At 34.6% G+C, this 17,116-nt stretch overlaps 2 protein-coding genes across 10 annotated transcripts in view; one reads left to right on the top strand and one right to left on the bottom strand.

Moving 5' to 3' along the window:
* LOC132142722 (BTB/POZ domain-containing protein 3-like) overlaps positions 1-17,116 on the bottom strand; it is a 285,051-nt gene that overhangs the window by 229,798 nt on the left and 38,137 nt on the right. The gene's annotated exons all lie outside the window — the stretch shown is intronic.
* LOC132142712 (protein FAM13A-like) overlaps positions 317-17,116 on the top strand; it is a 47,760-nt gene continuing 30,960 nt past the window's right edge. For 2 of the 9 annotated variants that reach the window (XM_059552795.1, XM_059552788.1), the window contains exons 1-6: positions 317-478; positions 3,433-3,631; positions 9,122-9,331; positions 11,816-11,993; positions 14,172-14,319; positions 15,595-15,681. In XM_059552795.1, the coding sequence (XP_059408778.1) occupies positions 458-478; positions 3,433-3,631; positions 9,122-9,331; positions 11,816-11,993; positions 14,172-14,319; positions 15,595-15,681 (843 nt within the window). In that variant the 5' untranslated portion in view covers positions 317-457. Of the gene's footprint in view, positions 479-3,171; positions 3,632-9,121; positions 9,332-11,815; positions 11,994-14,171; positions 14,320-15,594; positions 15,682-17,116 lie in introns of those variants that run through there. The other 7 variants (XM_059552787.1, XM_059552794.1, XM_059552791.1 and 4 more) reach the window with 7 other exon arrangements.

Below are 17,116 nucleotides of genomic sequence, written 5' to 3'. Positions count from 1 at the left end.
TCTGAAATATCAATGCATAAAAACATGCAAAGAAAGCTATTTTCTATCAAGTTGATTCTTTAAAATGAATGAAGACAAACAAATACCCCTTACAGCGATACTGAAAATCTGTGAATTGGTAATTGATGCAGCTTCCTCTCATTTGCCCCATGTGGAGAGACTTTCAAAGGTTTGGGCCAGCTGGTCATGTGATCACAACACCAGCCAATAGGAGCACAGGGCTCAGATTTCATTTGGTGAGGAGTCACTAAGCTCCAGTGAGCTTTAGGAAAAGGAGGCTGACTCCTCTGCTTAGCCTCTGAAGTTTTCGGATAAGTTTAGCTCATCCAAAGATGGACTAAACAACACATTATGACCCGGCGACTTTCTTGTGGGATGTTAAGGAGGTCACTGTAAGAAAGGAGAAGGAATTTGTGGAATTCATCACTCTACAGGCTCTTCCTGAAAAAAGAGGGAGATGGGGGCTGGAGCAATCTGTGTAAGTACAAAAAAAAAAAATTCATTCTGGCCAACTCCTTATAAGGCAGGGCAACTCAGTCAGCTAGTATGAAAGTGTGTGTGTGTGTGTGTTTGAGTTTACACATGATTATTGTGGAGTTTCTGAATGCATCAATGTGCAAGAGTGCTGGCTGTGATCCTGGACTGAGTAAAAGCCGCTAGACTGAGGTCATTTCTTCCCATCTGTTTACAATGTCTCTTGTGTTAGGCCACCACTCTTGTGTCAACTTCACTTAACTTTATAAATAAATGAACATTCCTTTGGTGCAGCATGCTGAATATTTATCTTTAGGTGGAAAACAGCTTTTTTATTAGGGCAGTAACCTCAAATTAACAACTTTGTACCCCTAAAAGTATCCTAGTATCTTAAGTGTCCATATTACTCAAGGGTACTAATATGTACCTTTTAGGGGTAAATAAGGTTCAGCATTGTACCTAATTAGAACTAATTATTAACAAGCTGTTATGGCCCCTAAAGGTAAAATTTCTGCAAATTTTTCAGACAATGTAAAGTGTTGTAAAGTTTGTGCTTGTTTCTATCTTATAATAGCAGAAAGGATCTGCAGCTGGTGCTAGCATGCACTGCTACAAGCAGTTGCTGTCAGCATGTCTGCACGCATACGGGAGCTATGAATGAACATGCCAAGACTCGTTTCTCACTGAACAGAGACTGAGTTTGTGAAAATGAACTCTGTACTTTTAACAGAACAAAGACCTACATTTAAAATCACAACTTTTTCAGCAAAGTTTAAAAATTTGGGGTTGTTAGGATTATTCTTTTTTTTATGTTCCAAGCTATAATGCTCATCAAGGCTACATTTATTTGAGTAAAACAGGAATATTGGGAAATATTGTTACAATTTTAAATAACAGTTTTCTGTTTGAATCTATTTTAAAATGTAATTTATTCCTGTTATTCAAAGCCAAATTTTCAGCATAATTCCTCCAGTATTCAGTCTCACGTGATCCTTCAGAAATCATTCTAATATACTGATTTGCTGCTCAAAAAATTAAGTGTTTTGGTAAACTGATTTATTTTTTTAGGGTTCTTCGATGAATAAAAGGTCAAAAGAACAGCATTTATTTAAAATACATTATAAATGTCTTTACTGTCATCCTTGCTGAATAAATATATAAATTTCCCCCAAAAAATTACTTACCCCAATCTTCTGAACAGTGGGTATTTTAGAAATAATAAAGGATCTCATGTGATATGAGGGTTCAGTGAGGTGTATTTTTCAGACTATTGAGGGTTTGAAGATCCATTGACTTCCCAAAAGAGTCAAAGCAGGGGGTGGGGGGTCATTAAGTAATTAGGACTTTGTCTGAACCTGTAATGGAAACTTGCAGTGCAAAGTTTTTTATTACTCTCATTGAGTGTGAATAGCATGGCTGTATGTTAATGCATGGCTCTTCAGAAGTGTTGTGAGGGTGATTTCACAGACATCTGTTCCTGTTGGTCTCTCATGAGTAGCTCAGACAGGCTTATGTTCTTAAGGTCATTTTGAGGAACAAAATGTTAGCGAATGGAAGCATAATTAGCTATTATTATTATAACTAGTAGTACTAGTATTTGTATTATCAAAGAAATAAATAATTTAAATTTAGCAAGGATGCATTAAAATGATCAAAAGTGACAGTAGACTGCTTCACTGTAACAAGAACACAGCACCGTTTTCAACACTGATAATAAGAAATGTTTCTTGTGCAGCAAATTAGAGTGATTTCTGAAAGATCATGTGTCACTGAAGACTGGAGTAATGATGCTGAAAAAGATGCCTTGTTTCAAAACATAAATGCACTTACACTGAATGGTACTCCTACTATTTGTATTTGAGCAGATTATGTATTTGAGTAGGCTCTAAGACAAACGTGTGTTTACAATGCAGCCTGGATCACACGCGGAGAACAAGAGGACATTTAGTCCAGAACACCCAATTAAAAGATGCTCACGTAATAGACTGTAGAGAACCGAATGAGCAGGCAACCTTCTCATTGTATTGAAGGTCTGCTAACAGCCTCTGAATACAAACCATTCTTGTGTTCTTTCCTTCATTTGGAAGGATGCATTGTATGTGTTTGTGACAACACAACAAATTCATTTTGATGGACGCTGCTTTAAGATCTTCAATGAAAAAATGTTTTTTTGTTAAATTAGTGTCCGCATAAATTCTCTTCCATGATGTAGCTGAGTACTTCATTATATCATTTAAAAAAAACTCAAACCAGCCTAAAATGGTTTGCTGGTCTTAATTAATTTAATCTGATTTAAGTCTAGTTTAAGAGATTTTTTTTCTTTCTCTCTCAGTAGGGATGTAAAATTGTAAATATATATATATATATATTAACAAATAGTTTGATTTAATAAAGGAGTATGTATATAAATCATTATTTTTAAAATCACAAAACTTTAACTACAATTAAAATAAAAACAATACATAAACAAATCTACTTTAGTATATTAAATAAACTAAATAACACTGGCTTATACTGCAGGTGTGATTTCTAATAAACCTGTTCAAAGTTTCACTCCAATTTATTGTAGTTATAAAATATTAACATATTATAAACATTTGTTCTCCATATCAGTATTACTTCCTGAATGCTTAACATTGCAAACTTTCCTCCTCTAGTTGGTAACAAACGCTGAGTTTGACATACTGTCAGCTTGCGTCTGTGTGTTTCCTCTCACCTGGTTACAGGTGCATGGCAACCTCTCCTGACGTAAACACACACACACACACACACACACACACACACACACACACGCTAGACTCCTTCCCTTCTGTTTCCTGCCACTGACAGATCCACCTTCACCAGCAGTGGGAAAAGTCTCAGATATAAAGGCTGATATATGGACTAGGGGTCTTTATGATGCAGACGGTGGGAACGGTGGATGTGGTTGACTGCTCCTTCCTCTTCTGCTTTTCCAAGCACAACAAGGCAACGGTCCAGATCAAGGAGGACATGAAGTGGATGGTACAGCTGCCCATGAACAAATCCTCTCCAGCCACCGCCACGGGGGGGAAGAAGACATTCGGCGTGTCCTTGCTGGAGTTGAGAGATCTGGGACTTGTCATTGACGGGGTTCCTGTGGTGGTCCGGAGTATGGTGGAGTATCTGGAAAAGCATGGTAAGTGTTGTTTTCGGTGTGAAGAAATCTGATGTAGGGACAATGATAAAGAATTAAAAGTAACCAGTGTATTTCTTTGGCGAACCAATTGTAATGCTTTAAGCAACTAATAGCACATCATATCATTGCTTACTGCGTTTTTACAAAGAAGAAATCATCAGGTGTCTGATTCAGGCCTAGTGGGCAATTTATGATTGTTTTCAGAGATGCGGCAAGAGCTATAGTAACAAATAGCAGAAAACTTTGTTTTGCCCTCTTGAACTTTAACATAAGACAAAACACTTTTTTTCTTTTAAGCTATATCTATATCTATCTCTCTCTCTCTCTCTCTCTCTCTCTCTCTCTCTCTCTCTCTCTCTCTCTCTCTCTATATATATATATATATATATATATATATATATTTATTTGTGTGTATACAAACTTATATATGTATACTAGGGCTGTCAAAATGACTGAAAAACTCAATTCTAATTTTGTACTTAAATATTATCAAAATGCATAATTTCAGTTAGGGTAAAGAAAAGCTTTTGGATTCTCTCCTGAGGCCACAAGAGGGCGCAAAATATAACTAATGCACATTTATTCAAAGCATACCATGACTATCTGTGGAAAAAAGTGCATAATGTTTAAAATAATGTTTACCAATTATACTTAAGTTGCTTAAACGACTATACACAAAACGGCATCATGTATGTATGCATAGTTTAATACAAAGGGCCGAAAGCCAATCACACAGTACTTTTTTTTTTTTTTTTTTAACGATTTGCAGTGGGATGGTGAAAAAGTCTCAAGATATGTTTTCTCAACATTGAACTTAAACTTAGAGAGTTAAACGTGCGGCTATTTTGTGTGAGTGCAGGGGCGTAGCACCAAATTTTGGGCCCTGGGTACAAACCATCTTGCTGGGCCCCCAATACCATAGTGATACCAATAGGTAAGGTATTGCATTTTTATCATAAAACACTTAATGTAAACAAAATAGGCCACACTCTGATTAATATATTTTTGTTTTATTGTCGAAAGTACTACTTACTGAGATGACAAAAGGTCTAGCAGGTCCAAACCTGGACTAAATCAAATATACTGTAAAGCAGTTCTGAAAATGACCATACCAAATGAGAAAAACTTTGGTCTGAAACACAAACTAAATAATGTCAGTTTTTACTAAATGCCCATTGACGGGTCTTTGCATGCGCAAATTTGCTGATCAGGTCTTTAAAGTCCAGTTTTTTGCTAGCATTTGAACAATAGTTTTCCTGTGCTTATCAGTAAGAGTTGTTGGCCATAATCCTGGGTCCTCTGACAATCCCTCTCCAGTATCCCTAAGTCTCTCATTCTCTTCTCTTTCCTCTTCAGCTCTGTCCTCCTGCTCCTGACTACCTTCATCACATTCTTCACTTTCCCTCTGATCACTTATATGAATATCAACCTCATCTTCTATTTCTGCCTCTGCTACAAGAGGAAATAAGCAAAATGGGTACATTGTTATTGTACACATTTAAACTTTAAACTGTAAACTTTAAACTGTAATTAGTAATTACACTTTAAAGTTTAAATGTGTACAATAACAATGTACTAATTTTGCTTATTTCCTCTTAACACTTAATTACTAATTACTAAGTGTTAAAAAGCTCACCTTGTCTCGCTGTCACACTCACATCCACCTCACTGTCACTGCTTTCACCTAGCCATGATGAGGGGCCTGCTGCTGCAGGGTCTGACTCTGAAACTGAAATATATGGCTTCAAATGGTTGCTAAAATATCCTTTATTGTCACAATACCTTTTTTTTAAAGTGTAGGCTAAGTACAAGATAATTGATGATTATTTGTCTGTTTAAAATAAATGCAGACTAGACTATAGAATCACAGGGTAAACTAACCGCCAAACTAGACATTCAGTCTTTGAATTATGTTTTAAAATAAGTCATTTTTCAATCATTAAGATGTGCATTATTATACTGAGAACAATCCTGTACTTAATGTAAGAGCGTGTGCGAGCTAATTTGCATAACAATGCGGTAAAATAGGCGCTAACGATCTGTGTTTTCGCGGGTGTTAGATTTTGACAATGGAGGGAAATATACAGTGTTTTCATGTAAACTTCTGACTCTGAGAGTGGGGAGAACTGCAGCAGAAGAGGAGACAAGCGTTTAGGCAGCTGCCTGGAGTGGCAGTGTGTTGAGCTCCGTCTGCTTCTCACTCCCTGTTATTTACGTAAGGGATAATGTATAACGTTAGATTAAATTATCCTCCGCTTCGTGTCGGGGTCCTGTTCAGCCTGTCGGGGTTGTTATTCGCTATAACGATCGCCTCTCTATACATTATCCCGCTTATTACATGGCTACCCAGAAAATAAATAAATAATTTGCCACGAATTATTGATTTAAAAAGGAGTTTATTGATTTAAAAACGATTGTATTGCTTCTGCCAAAGAAAATAGTCCGTTCCGCGTCCATAGCAACGCGCTGTTTTTCATGGCAACGGTCTGTTATACTTCGCAGCGGTCTGTTATCAAGAAATAACAGACCGCATTCTACATTGGAATTCAGCCAAGCCATGCAATAATCAGAAACATTGTTTGCTCGCTATGAAGGGTGTGATACTATAAAGTATTGGTATATTATTCATAAATGCAAACATAAATGTATGCTATTCTACCGGGAGTAGATATTTATGTTAAAACAATGTCAATGCTTGATGATGCATTTGGAGCTCACCTCTCTTTTCAAAAAAATTTGTGAGCAACTGCTTGCCCTCATTTGCCCTTCTCTCTTTATTCTGCTTCTCTTTTCGTTTTTGAGCCCCTGATATTCCTTTCTTAAGGAGAGACATGACTCTTCACGGCTCACTCCAGCTCCTGTCTCATCAACTGATTCAATCACCGCGGGTCCGCAGCAGAAGCACCTGACCTGCGGGTCGTACCATTTGCATTGATTCGAGAGGGGTGTGGGGCCCTGCACAGTATGAAATTGACTTTTTTTATACCAAACCAGCGCCTAACTACAAGTTTAGTTTTGCACAGGAACTTTTTTAGTTGTACATAAATGCTATACAAATGTTAGTGCATGTATAGAAAACTGACTTCTAAGGGCCCCCCCCTGCCTCGGGCCCTGGGTACTCGGTACCCTTTACCCCCCCAGTCCGACGCCCCTGTGTGAGTGCAACGGTGATAGATGTCCCTCTAGAAAATGCGCGAAATATACGTTCTGTGTGAACAGCTTGGTTTCAGTTTTGATGTGAACAAGATCTTCTTCGCTATGATGTTCTCTTTTCCCGCAATATTTGTAAATAACAACGCATCATCGCCGCATCTTAAAGGGTTAGTTCACCCAATAATCAAAATTATGTAATTAATAACTCACCCTCATGTCGTTCCAAACCCTTGAGACCTCCATTTATCTTTGGGACACAGTTTAAGATATTTTAGATTTAGTCCGAGAGCTCTCAGTCCCTCTATTGAAGCTGTGTGTACGGTCTACTGTCCATGTCCAGAAAGGTAAGATAAACATCATCAAAGTAGTTCATGTGACATCAGAGGGTCAGTTAGAATTTTTTGAAGCATCGAAAATACATTTTGGTCCAAAAATAGCAAAAACTACGACTTTATTCAGCATTGGTTTCTTTTCCAGATCTATTATGAGCGCGTTCACTGCAGTGTAGTGATATTCGGTTCGAGAATGAATCAAAACAGAACTGACTGAACTGCTGTGAAGAGAGAACTGAAGATGAACACCGAGCCGAGCCAGATAATGAACGAAAGATTGACTTCGATTGGCATCGGTTTTCGGATCTCCAGTAGTTCTTTCGAACAGTTCGATTCAATAAACCGGTTGAAGGAAATGGTTCACCGATTCTTTTGCCCTTGACGTAATGATTCAAGCCTTCGGTTTACCAGCGCTCATAACATTAGCACAGAATCAGTTCAGAATCAATAATCAATAGAATCAGTTCGGTTCAGAAGCTCTATGTGTCAGTCTGCTTCACACTGAATCACATGCGCAGTATCATAAGATCCTCAGTTCTCGAATCGGACGCGTCTGAGAACAAGTCAATCTTTTGTTCGTTATCTGGTGAACTAACCCTTTAATGGCTTCAACTTGATAGGCTAACAAAAACATGATAATGCAATGACACTCATGCACCACTGGGGCTGCCTCCTGAATGCGCATCTAAAATTCGAAGTGGAACGTTTTTGCATTCGAATGTGGATTTTTATTTTAAATTCGATGAATATTCGAAATTCTAATTATTTTCTGACAGCCCTAATGTACACAAATTAAAAACACTGTTTTCTTTAATGATTTCTTTTTATATTATATTATATTTTCTATTTTTATTTTTAATTGACATGAGTTGTTTACCAACTATAGACATACATTTTTTAATCATCAAAATTTTTATTACATTAAACAATAAGTTAAATTGCAACTGCATTTATGAATCTATAATTTATATATCTGTATTTTAGTGTTGACTACTGTAACTAGTAAATATTTTTAAATATAATAAATCACCTTACCTTTATTTGTATTTATTTATTTTTTAACCTTTATTCGCAGTAAACTTGTGGTATAACATGCATTTTAAAGGTACAAATATTATTATTATTACTTTAGTCATTCTATCTCAGTTGATATCAAATCGTACAAAATGCATGTATAAGAATAAGAATTTTTTTATTCTTATATATGTATTTTACTATACACAAAATTCAAAGATTTTTATTAGAAAAAAAAAAATCAATCACATTTGCTTTTTTTTGCCTTTAGCCGACAAGGTCCAAACTGTGACTTACGTTTAGGCCTCTGTCCTCTAAACATCAAACTCACTTGTTGGTAAAGAGCTACGAATGTCAACCCCCGAAAAAAATACAAACATGAAGGATGAAATGTAAAACAATACTAATTTATATAACAATGCTGTTCAAAATATATATTATTTTATAATTTAGGATTATATAAATTGATCAGATTAATTTTATTAAAGTAAATCCAAATGGGTAAGTGAAAGGACATTATAATGACAGACTGAATATTAATATTTTCTCACTTCCTATTAAAAAAAAAAACCACTTAAAATTGTATCCATTAAATCAACTTTCATTACTAAAGACTAGAACTGACCAAACATATGGTTTATTCTCATATTTGTTCCATACTGTACTCTGATAAAGCTGCAGTTGTGCTTGTTTTCCTCTGGATGGTGCTATAGCCCCTCAGAGAAGAAAACCCTGCACTGGGTCTATGACGTCAGCAGGATACTGTGGCTCTTTATTTCAACACCAGCCTTTTTCATGAACTTGACTTTTTTACTGTAGATTTTATGACATTAATCAAATATCTTCCCAAAATTATAAAGATCTAGTAGTTATGTAGTTGAGCTAAGAGTGGCATAAGTTAGTTTGTTACCTGTTGAAACCATTAAATGTTGTTAACTACACAATGACTTGCATAGCTTTATGTCTCTCTTGTGGTGTCACAATCCATCAGGTCTTCGTCTGGAGGGTCTGTTCAGAGTAAACGGCAACGTTCGGGCCGTGGATAACTTGCGGCAGAGGTTTGATGGAGGAGAAGAGGTTGATCTACATCAGGATGCAGACGCCTTTGCTGTAGCCAGCTTACTGAAGCAGTTCTTGAGGGATCTACCTGAAGGTCTCATCCATCCCTCCATCCACAATCCTCTCATTCAGCTGTACCAGGGTGAGTCAGCTTTTATTGGAGTAGTGCTTAAACATCTGAACCTGCAACTGAAAGACTGTAGATTTAAGCTTCGTAGCCCTTAGTGAAAATATAATTCTAATTGGAAAGTAACCATTTTGAAATATTTGCAAGCAATATTTTAAATTAATATATGCACACATGCCGTTTTTTTGTATGCATTATTTTCAGTTCAAAATGGCCATATCTGAGAAAAGGTTGAGTATTAGTTATCATTTCTATCATAAAAATATTTAACGTTTCCCTAGTTCCATTTTGGAACTTTTAAGAACAGCAAACCCCGCCTACTTTGATTTGATTGGCCACCTTGATTATTTTGACATTGATGAGCACTGTTAGACCGACAAAACAGCCCGGCCTAAATTAAAATGTAACTTAATAATCATAAAATAACTTAATAATAATAATAACAATAATAAAAAAAACTTGAAAATTTCTTTTTTTTTAACTTTTCTCATACTAACAACAAATCATTGTTATGAATATTTCCATCTTCAAAGTATTGCTTGTGAACTGAGCCAAGATCCCTTAAAGGTATGTGGTGATTTAAAAAAAAAAAGAAAACAAAAAAGAGCTGAAATGAGAGAGAGAAAACATTTTTTTTTACTTAAAACATTTTTAGGGGGAACACAATAGTTATATCATATCATATCAGATCATATATATATATATATATATATATATATATATATATATATATATATATATATATATATATATATATATATATATATATATATATATATATATATATATATATATATATATATATATATTTATAATGATATAGATATATATATATATTTATATATATATATATATATATAAATATAGATATAGATATATATAAATAGATAGATAGATAGATATATAGATAGAGAGGTAGATATATATATATATATATATATATATATACATACATATATATTACACAATATTTATTTACATGAACATTATAACATATTTAATTCATAATAGCAAAGTAGGTCAGCAGTTTAGTGCCAGTCAAACCTGTTAAGCTGTTGATCAATTGTAATTATTTGTGTAAAGGTTACGTTCTATATTAAGCTCATGAGTCATAGTCAGGATAATGACAGAGCAGAACTGCCTCCTGTAGTAGAGTTTAGTGTAGACTTTATCATACAGTCAGTGCTTTAAATCATGCTCTGTGTTTTCACACTTGCTGAAGAGATCTAGGCGGGAGTTTTGCTTCTGAATAGTGTAAAATATTAGATAGAGCTTTAATAAATGGGATTATTTTACTGGTTTACGTCCATTGGGTCCATTAAAATAAGAAAATACTGAATTTGCAGCTGTATCATACTTTACTGACCTCTGCAATGTGCAGAGAGGAGACTTTCCTTGATCAATGTGGGCTTGGTGTCAGAGATCAGCGGTGCACCAATAAACACCTTTTGTTTCATATTAAGACCCCCCCCCACCCAAAAAAAATTCCGGAAGGAAATAAATACGTGAGCTGTTTTCTGGACAGACTTGTTCGCTGCAGTCTTCAGTTGGTGTCCCAGTCTCCCTCTCTTTGTGGCATGTGTGAGACACTCCTGCACAGATGGTATATCTCGGACGCCAGAAAACAAGGATTAAAACAGACATATTTGTATTGTTTTGTGTTCATGCAGATACTGTAGAGTTGCACATTAATTTAAAATGAACCCTTGGATTTGATTTCAAACTGAGAACATGGAAAAAAAAAACCCAGTTGTGATTATTATGAATGATTATTAAAACATTCTTTAGATATTTAATATGAATATTTAAATATATATTTTAAACTTTTTAAAATATTTGAATAAATTTAGATAGTGTTGATCAAATGTGTGTATTTATATGTATATGTGTGTATATATATATATATATATATATATATATATATATATATATATATATATATATATATATATATATATATATATATATATATATATATATATATATATACTGCTAAATATAGCTAGTAAATTCTTGCATACCTTACACTCAGGAGGTTCTTTTGTTCAATCAGTGGTTATGAAGCAAGCACACTTCAGCCATATTATGGTTTTTTTTTTTTTTGTCTTCCCATTGCCCCACCACTCTTTTCCACACAATAAAAAAAAAGTTATTAATAATATAATGTACATTGATTAATAATTATTTTTATTAATTATTACTCATTTAATTTTTATTATTTGTGACAACTAGCCAAAAATAGAAAATGTATAACAATAACAATGTTATTACTTAAAACCTATTATTATTACTCTAAATATTAAGGCTTGCTATATTTTTCATTATTTAATTATAAAATACATATGTGTTGGAATTTATGTCACATCGTATTTTCTGTTAAGTGTGTTCCGAAGATTCAGTTTCTAACTTTACTGCTTTAATGGACATATTATTTTAATTATATGAATATCATCCTATTTGACATATAAAGTCATTTATTGTGTTTCTATGTTCTGTCAGAATCCAGTGAGGATGACTTCTGTAAGGATCTGCATGAGCTCCTACTCCAGCTGCCAGATATCCACTACAGTCTCTTGTATTACTTGTGTCACTTCCTGTCCCAGGTGGAACAGGAACAGGCTTATAACCGCATGACCGCCACCAACCTGGGCACAGTGTTCGGGCCCAACGTCTTCCAGTAAGTCTCAGTCACACAATTCAATGCAAGCAAGCCAATGAAATATTTATCTCTTCCATGAGTTATATAAACTGATCCATAATCTGATACCCATCATGTCTTCTTAACTTTAAGCTCTAAATGTTTTACCTTGTGATGTGTTCTGGGTGTCATGTTCTCAGTCCTGCTTCTCATTGGCTGTATTTCAAAGTGATCGGCACTCATGTCTCCAAGAAACTCTTGGCATGATTAGTAGAGAATAGTTTCAGTTCTAGCGCAGTGATTAATTATTTTTCCAGGTTGTACTATAACTTAAAAATTACACAAGTTATTAATTTGTTTATTTATGCATATTATTATTATTAAAAAAAATTACAATGTAGATGTTATGACTTTTTTAGTTGATTATTCAATGCAATTCTTATGAAATAAGACTTCATATTAATTGAGACAATATATAAAATATACATTTGTCTTATCACAGGTCTATTTAAAAAATTTTTTAAAGCATGATATTCTTCAGCAATACTTTAGTTTAGGCACCAGTTCTCACTTTTAACTAGTTGCTTATTAGAATGCTTATTATTACTGGTATATTGGCTGTTTATTAGTACTTATATAGCACAGATTTAATGCCTTATTCTGTGTGATCATATTTTAGAGCCCTTAATCCTACCCAACACCTAAACTTAACAACCACCTTGCTAACAGCAAGTTAGGAGTGTATTGAGACTGAAGTCATAGTTAATACTTAGTAAATAGTCAGAATTAAAGTGTAGCCTATTTTTCTTATGTTGCAAATATATATCATCCAAATTTTTATTTTAAACAACAAGTCATCATTGTGACAAAGACATAATCAAAAAGACATAAAAAGTCAAAATTATGACAAACATTTTGACGTCATATTTGTGACTTTTTGTCACAAATTTGCAATTTTTATCTTTTAATTATGACTTACAGTTGTATTTCATAATTTTGGTTTTATCTTATAATTATGAGATTTTTTTATCACATTAGTTTCATCATTTTGTGTCATAATTATGTTTTATCAAATTACTGAGTATTGATCAATTTCCTGTTAATCTTAACCTAAAATCTTAATGGTTTAAATTGTCATTGTAATATTCAAATAATGTTTTGAAATGCATGTTTTGGCTGTCTTATGTCTAGCTATCCAGGCTTTTGACTCCAATAGAGGGGGCCAGAGTCCAGGTGGAATTCTTTACTCGATGTCAGCACTAACACAAATATCACTTACATACTTTCTGTGCTCATAAATCACTTGGTTGTTATTTTCAGGCACAGAAGCAATCCAGCTGATTATTCACAAGTGAATAGTTCAGGGAAAAAACAGCCCAAGATTATTAGAGATCCCTTCTACCCCTACAACGCAAAGCATAATGATGTGAACCTCCTTCATAACTAACTATATATCCAGATTTAAGCCAACACCCTTCAGTATTTTCAGTGTATTCTAGGAGGATGCACATAAAGTAAGGTGATTTCACAAAATAAAAAGTTATTTGGTTTTTAAATCAATAAATTTTAAATTTGCTCCTTCTTATAGTGTCTTGTAAGTAAGTTGCCAGCTGTTGAAAGATGAACACAACACCTAATAATATATCAGTCGCTCAGTTTCAGGGAATCCCTGTGACCACAACATGTGCAGTTGACACCTCAGCGTCTGTGCATGCAAGATGTGTGCAACTTCAACTCAGTGAGGTGGAAGTGACAAAACTGTTGCCTATTTTAGGCACATACCTCTCTTCTCTGTACAGCATGTTCTTTGTCGGGAATAATTAAAGCACAAATACAGCTGTCAGACAAGCACTCGGTGACCCCATGCAGTAGCAGCAGTTAATGTACGTTTTATGACTCTTTATCGTGGGATAGTATCTCAGTGTGGCCTCAGAGAATAATTTATTAAGTGCATTGCATTTTGTTGCATTATTTTATTGCATTTATTTAGTAAAATATATATTTTTTTAATCATTCATTTTGCTTGATCAATTTTATTTAATGTATTAATACATTTTTATTTTCATTATATTGCTCGATTGATTGTGGTCTATCATTGTTTATGATTTATTACTGAAAAGGGATAAAAAAGGGGTATTGTTGTTCCTGGTTTTCTCATTTAATGTGGCAACACATCTTGATTTGAACAGCATGTGTTTGTGCATGTGTTTTCTGCAGTGTGTCATCTGGTTTTGATGGTATACGGGAGCAGAATATCTGTAACAACATTGTGGCCAAGCTGATCCAGAACTGCAGCGCCATCTTTAAGCCTGTGCAGGAGAGAAGACCGATCGAAGGAAAACCTTCAAACCTCATCATGGTCAAAGTGAGTATTGACAGAACATATGAACTCCCATTGAACTACCACTTCACTTGCCTTCAGTTGGCAGCCATCTAATATGCCATTGACAAAACAATTTAATAAAAAATAAATATAATTGTTTAATGCAACAGAATAGGCATTTAATTTTAGTACACGCAAACAAACTAATATTGGGGTCCAAACCAGTGTTGTTTTAGTATCTTAAATTTTCTATCTTAGTATTTATTAAGATTTTTTATTATTTTTCAAATTAAGAATAATAATTATAATTGTTCGGTGCAAGGGAAAAAGAATACCATTTTAAAGGGAGCAATATAATATTAGTAAATGCAAACACAATGAAATTGGGGTCCAAACCAGTGTTAGTATCATTACTGTACCATATTAGTGTTTTTATTATTTCTCTTTCTCTTTTACATTTAGTTGATTTTGCAAATTTTAGTTGGAGTCATTTTAAATTTTTGTCTTTTTAGATTCATTTTCATTTCTGTTTTAGTATTAATAAGCGTCCTTCACCTTAAACAAAAGTTAGAAATGTTCACCCAAAAATGAAATTTCTGTTATCATTTACTCACCCCATGTCGTTCCAAACCTGTAGGAGCTGCTTTCTTATGTTGAACATAAAAGAATATTTTGAAGATTGCTGGTAATCAAACAGTTGGTGGTTGCCATTGACTTCCATAGTTTATTTCTGGTAACATTTCATTCATTTCAATTGCTGTAAATATTTTTTGCATTTTTAGCTTTAGTTAATAATAACAACGTTGGTCCGAAAAGTCATGGTGTTCATTTGAGCGATTCAGGTTTGAATTTGGCTTGCAACATTTCCCCAGCCTCTTCATTTATTTAGTTAGATTTGAACTTCTGAATTGTTTTAAGACGTAACTCAGTACATCAAATGCCTTCAAAAGTGCAGTCCAAATGAGAAAATCAAAGCCATGTATGGAAACGCATCCTTCACAACCCAAAACATGCCACTTTCTCCTTCTTCAACCAAATACAAAGTCACATGCATAGAGACTGTGTCTCCCTGACCTTGCTTTATTGCTGTTTGCACCGACTCGCCAAAACTTCAAGACATCATCGTGCTATCTCCCTTATGCCACTATCAACAACGTCTGCTTTTCTGCATTTGCACTTTAGTTTCAGGTGACACATAAAACAGTGTTGTCTTCTCAATGCATCATGTGCATGTCATGTGCAGTGATGCTTTGTTGCTGTAGTCTGTGGGTTCAGGTGATCTCGTGTGAATCTCTGAGTGTATTGTTTTGTTTCCAGGAGGCCAACACAAACACTGAAAGCTCAGATATGTCACCTTTCACTCCTGTTCCTAAGGCACATGCTCCACATGTCAAGAAGATGAAGGTAGGGGTGATAGTATGCATGTGTATTCGTAGATGTATGCCCATATTATCTAGCTGCTATGGTACACAGAGTCAGTGTGGGTTTGTTTCCACAGTCCATGTCAAACATACCATTTCAAAAACACCAGCAATCCAATAACACTTCTCACCCTGAGGTGAAAGGTACAATCACAAGACTCAGCTTTGAGTTTAATCCAAAGTCAATCAAAGGCTATTTTTTAAAGGAATAGTTGAGCCAAAAATGAAAATTTGTTTAAAATGTATTCACCCCCAGGCCATCCAAAATGCAGATGTTTTTTCTCTTCATCAGAACAGATTTGGAGAATTTAGCATTGCATCACTTTCTCACCAGTGGATCCTCTGCAGTGAATGGGTGCCGTCGGAATGAGAGTCCAAACAGCTGATAGAAAACATCACAATAATTCACAAGTAATCCACACCACTCCAGTCCATCAGTTAAAATCAAAGCTGCATGTTTGTAATATACAAGTCCATAATTAAAACTTCAAAATGTCCATAATCCATAATAAGGCTTCCTCCAATAATAAAAAAAAGTCCATCCTCTGTTATCCTCTCACATGAAAATCCACCAGCATATTTGTTTAAAGTTGTTTTGGCTGGTAAACATAGCTTGTTCTTTGCATATTATTAATTATCGGACGATATTTATCGCGCACCCCTAATCTTAATAATGAATAATTTTTTCTTATAAACATGCAGCTTTTCATTTCACTATATGTTAATCAATGGAGTGGAGTGGTGTGGATTAGTTGTAGATTACTATAATGTTTTTACCAGATGTTTAAACTCTCATTCTGACGGCACCCATTCACTGCAGAGGATCCACTGGTGAGTAAGTGATGCTAAATTTATCCAAATCTATTGTGATGAAGAAACAAACTCATCCACATCTTGGATGATCTGAGGGAGACAATGTTTAGCAAATTATAATTTTTGAGTGAACTATTCCTTTAAGTCCAGTAATGCAATCATTTGGACAGCTTTTTTTTCACTACTTGAAGATATTTACTGCAGATGAGCCTGGGACATAAAACTCGATCAAACCTCCTGGTATTTACATCATGCTGACTTTGGATCAGATTCTTGTGACCTTAATTCCCGTTAAAGGCCCCGGCTAGTGATGTATTTATCTTTCCGATGGGTATTAAAGTTACACCCCTGAGGAACACAAAAGGTGTTTTTGTGGACTACAGGATGTGTTTGCTCATGCACTGAGGAACAACATTGAGTGAAAGATGAAGAATGGGTCTACAGTAGCTCATGCCAAGTACACTTCTTGATAAACACTAAGTCAATAAAAGTTGCTTAGTCATGTGTGTATTTCCTCTCTTGATAAATTGCACAGGCAGAAATATTATAATTGAGTTTTCACAGATTTTCAGAAATTACTCCTTTTTTTTTCAGATGCCAAACTT

This window comes from Carassius carassius, chromosome 6 (assembly GCF_963082965.1).
Source record: "Carassius carassius chromosome 6, fCarCar2.1, whole genome shotgun sequence".
In the NCBI taxonomy this organism is placed as follows: Eukaryota; Metazoa; Chordata; class Actinopteri; order Cypriniformes; family Cyprinidae; genus Carassius; species Carassius carassius.
Note: the sequence above shows the minus strand (reverse complement) of the source record. Positions and strands in the feature narration are given on the sequence as shown.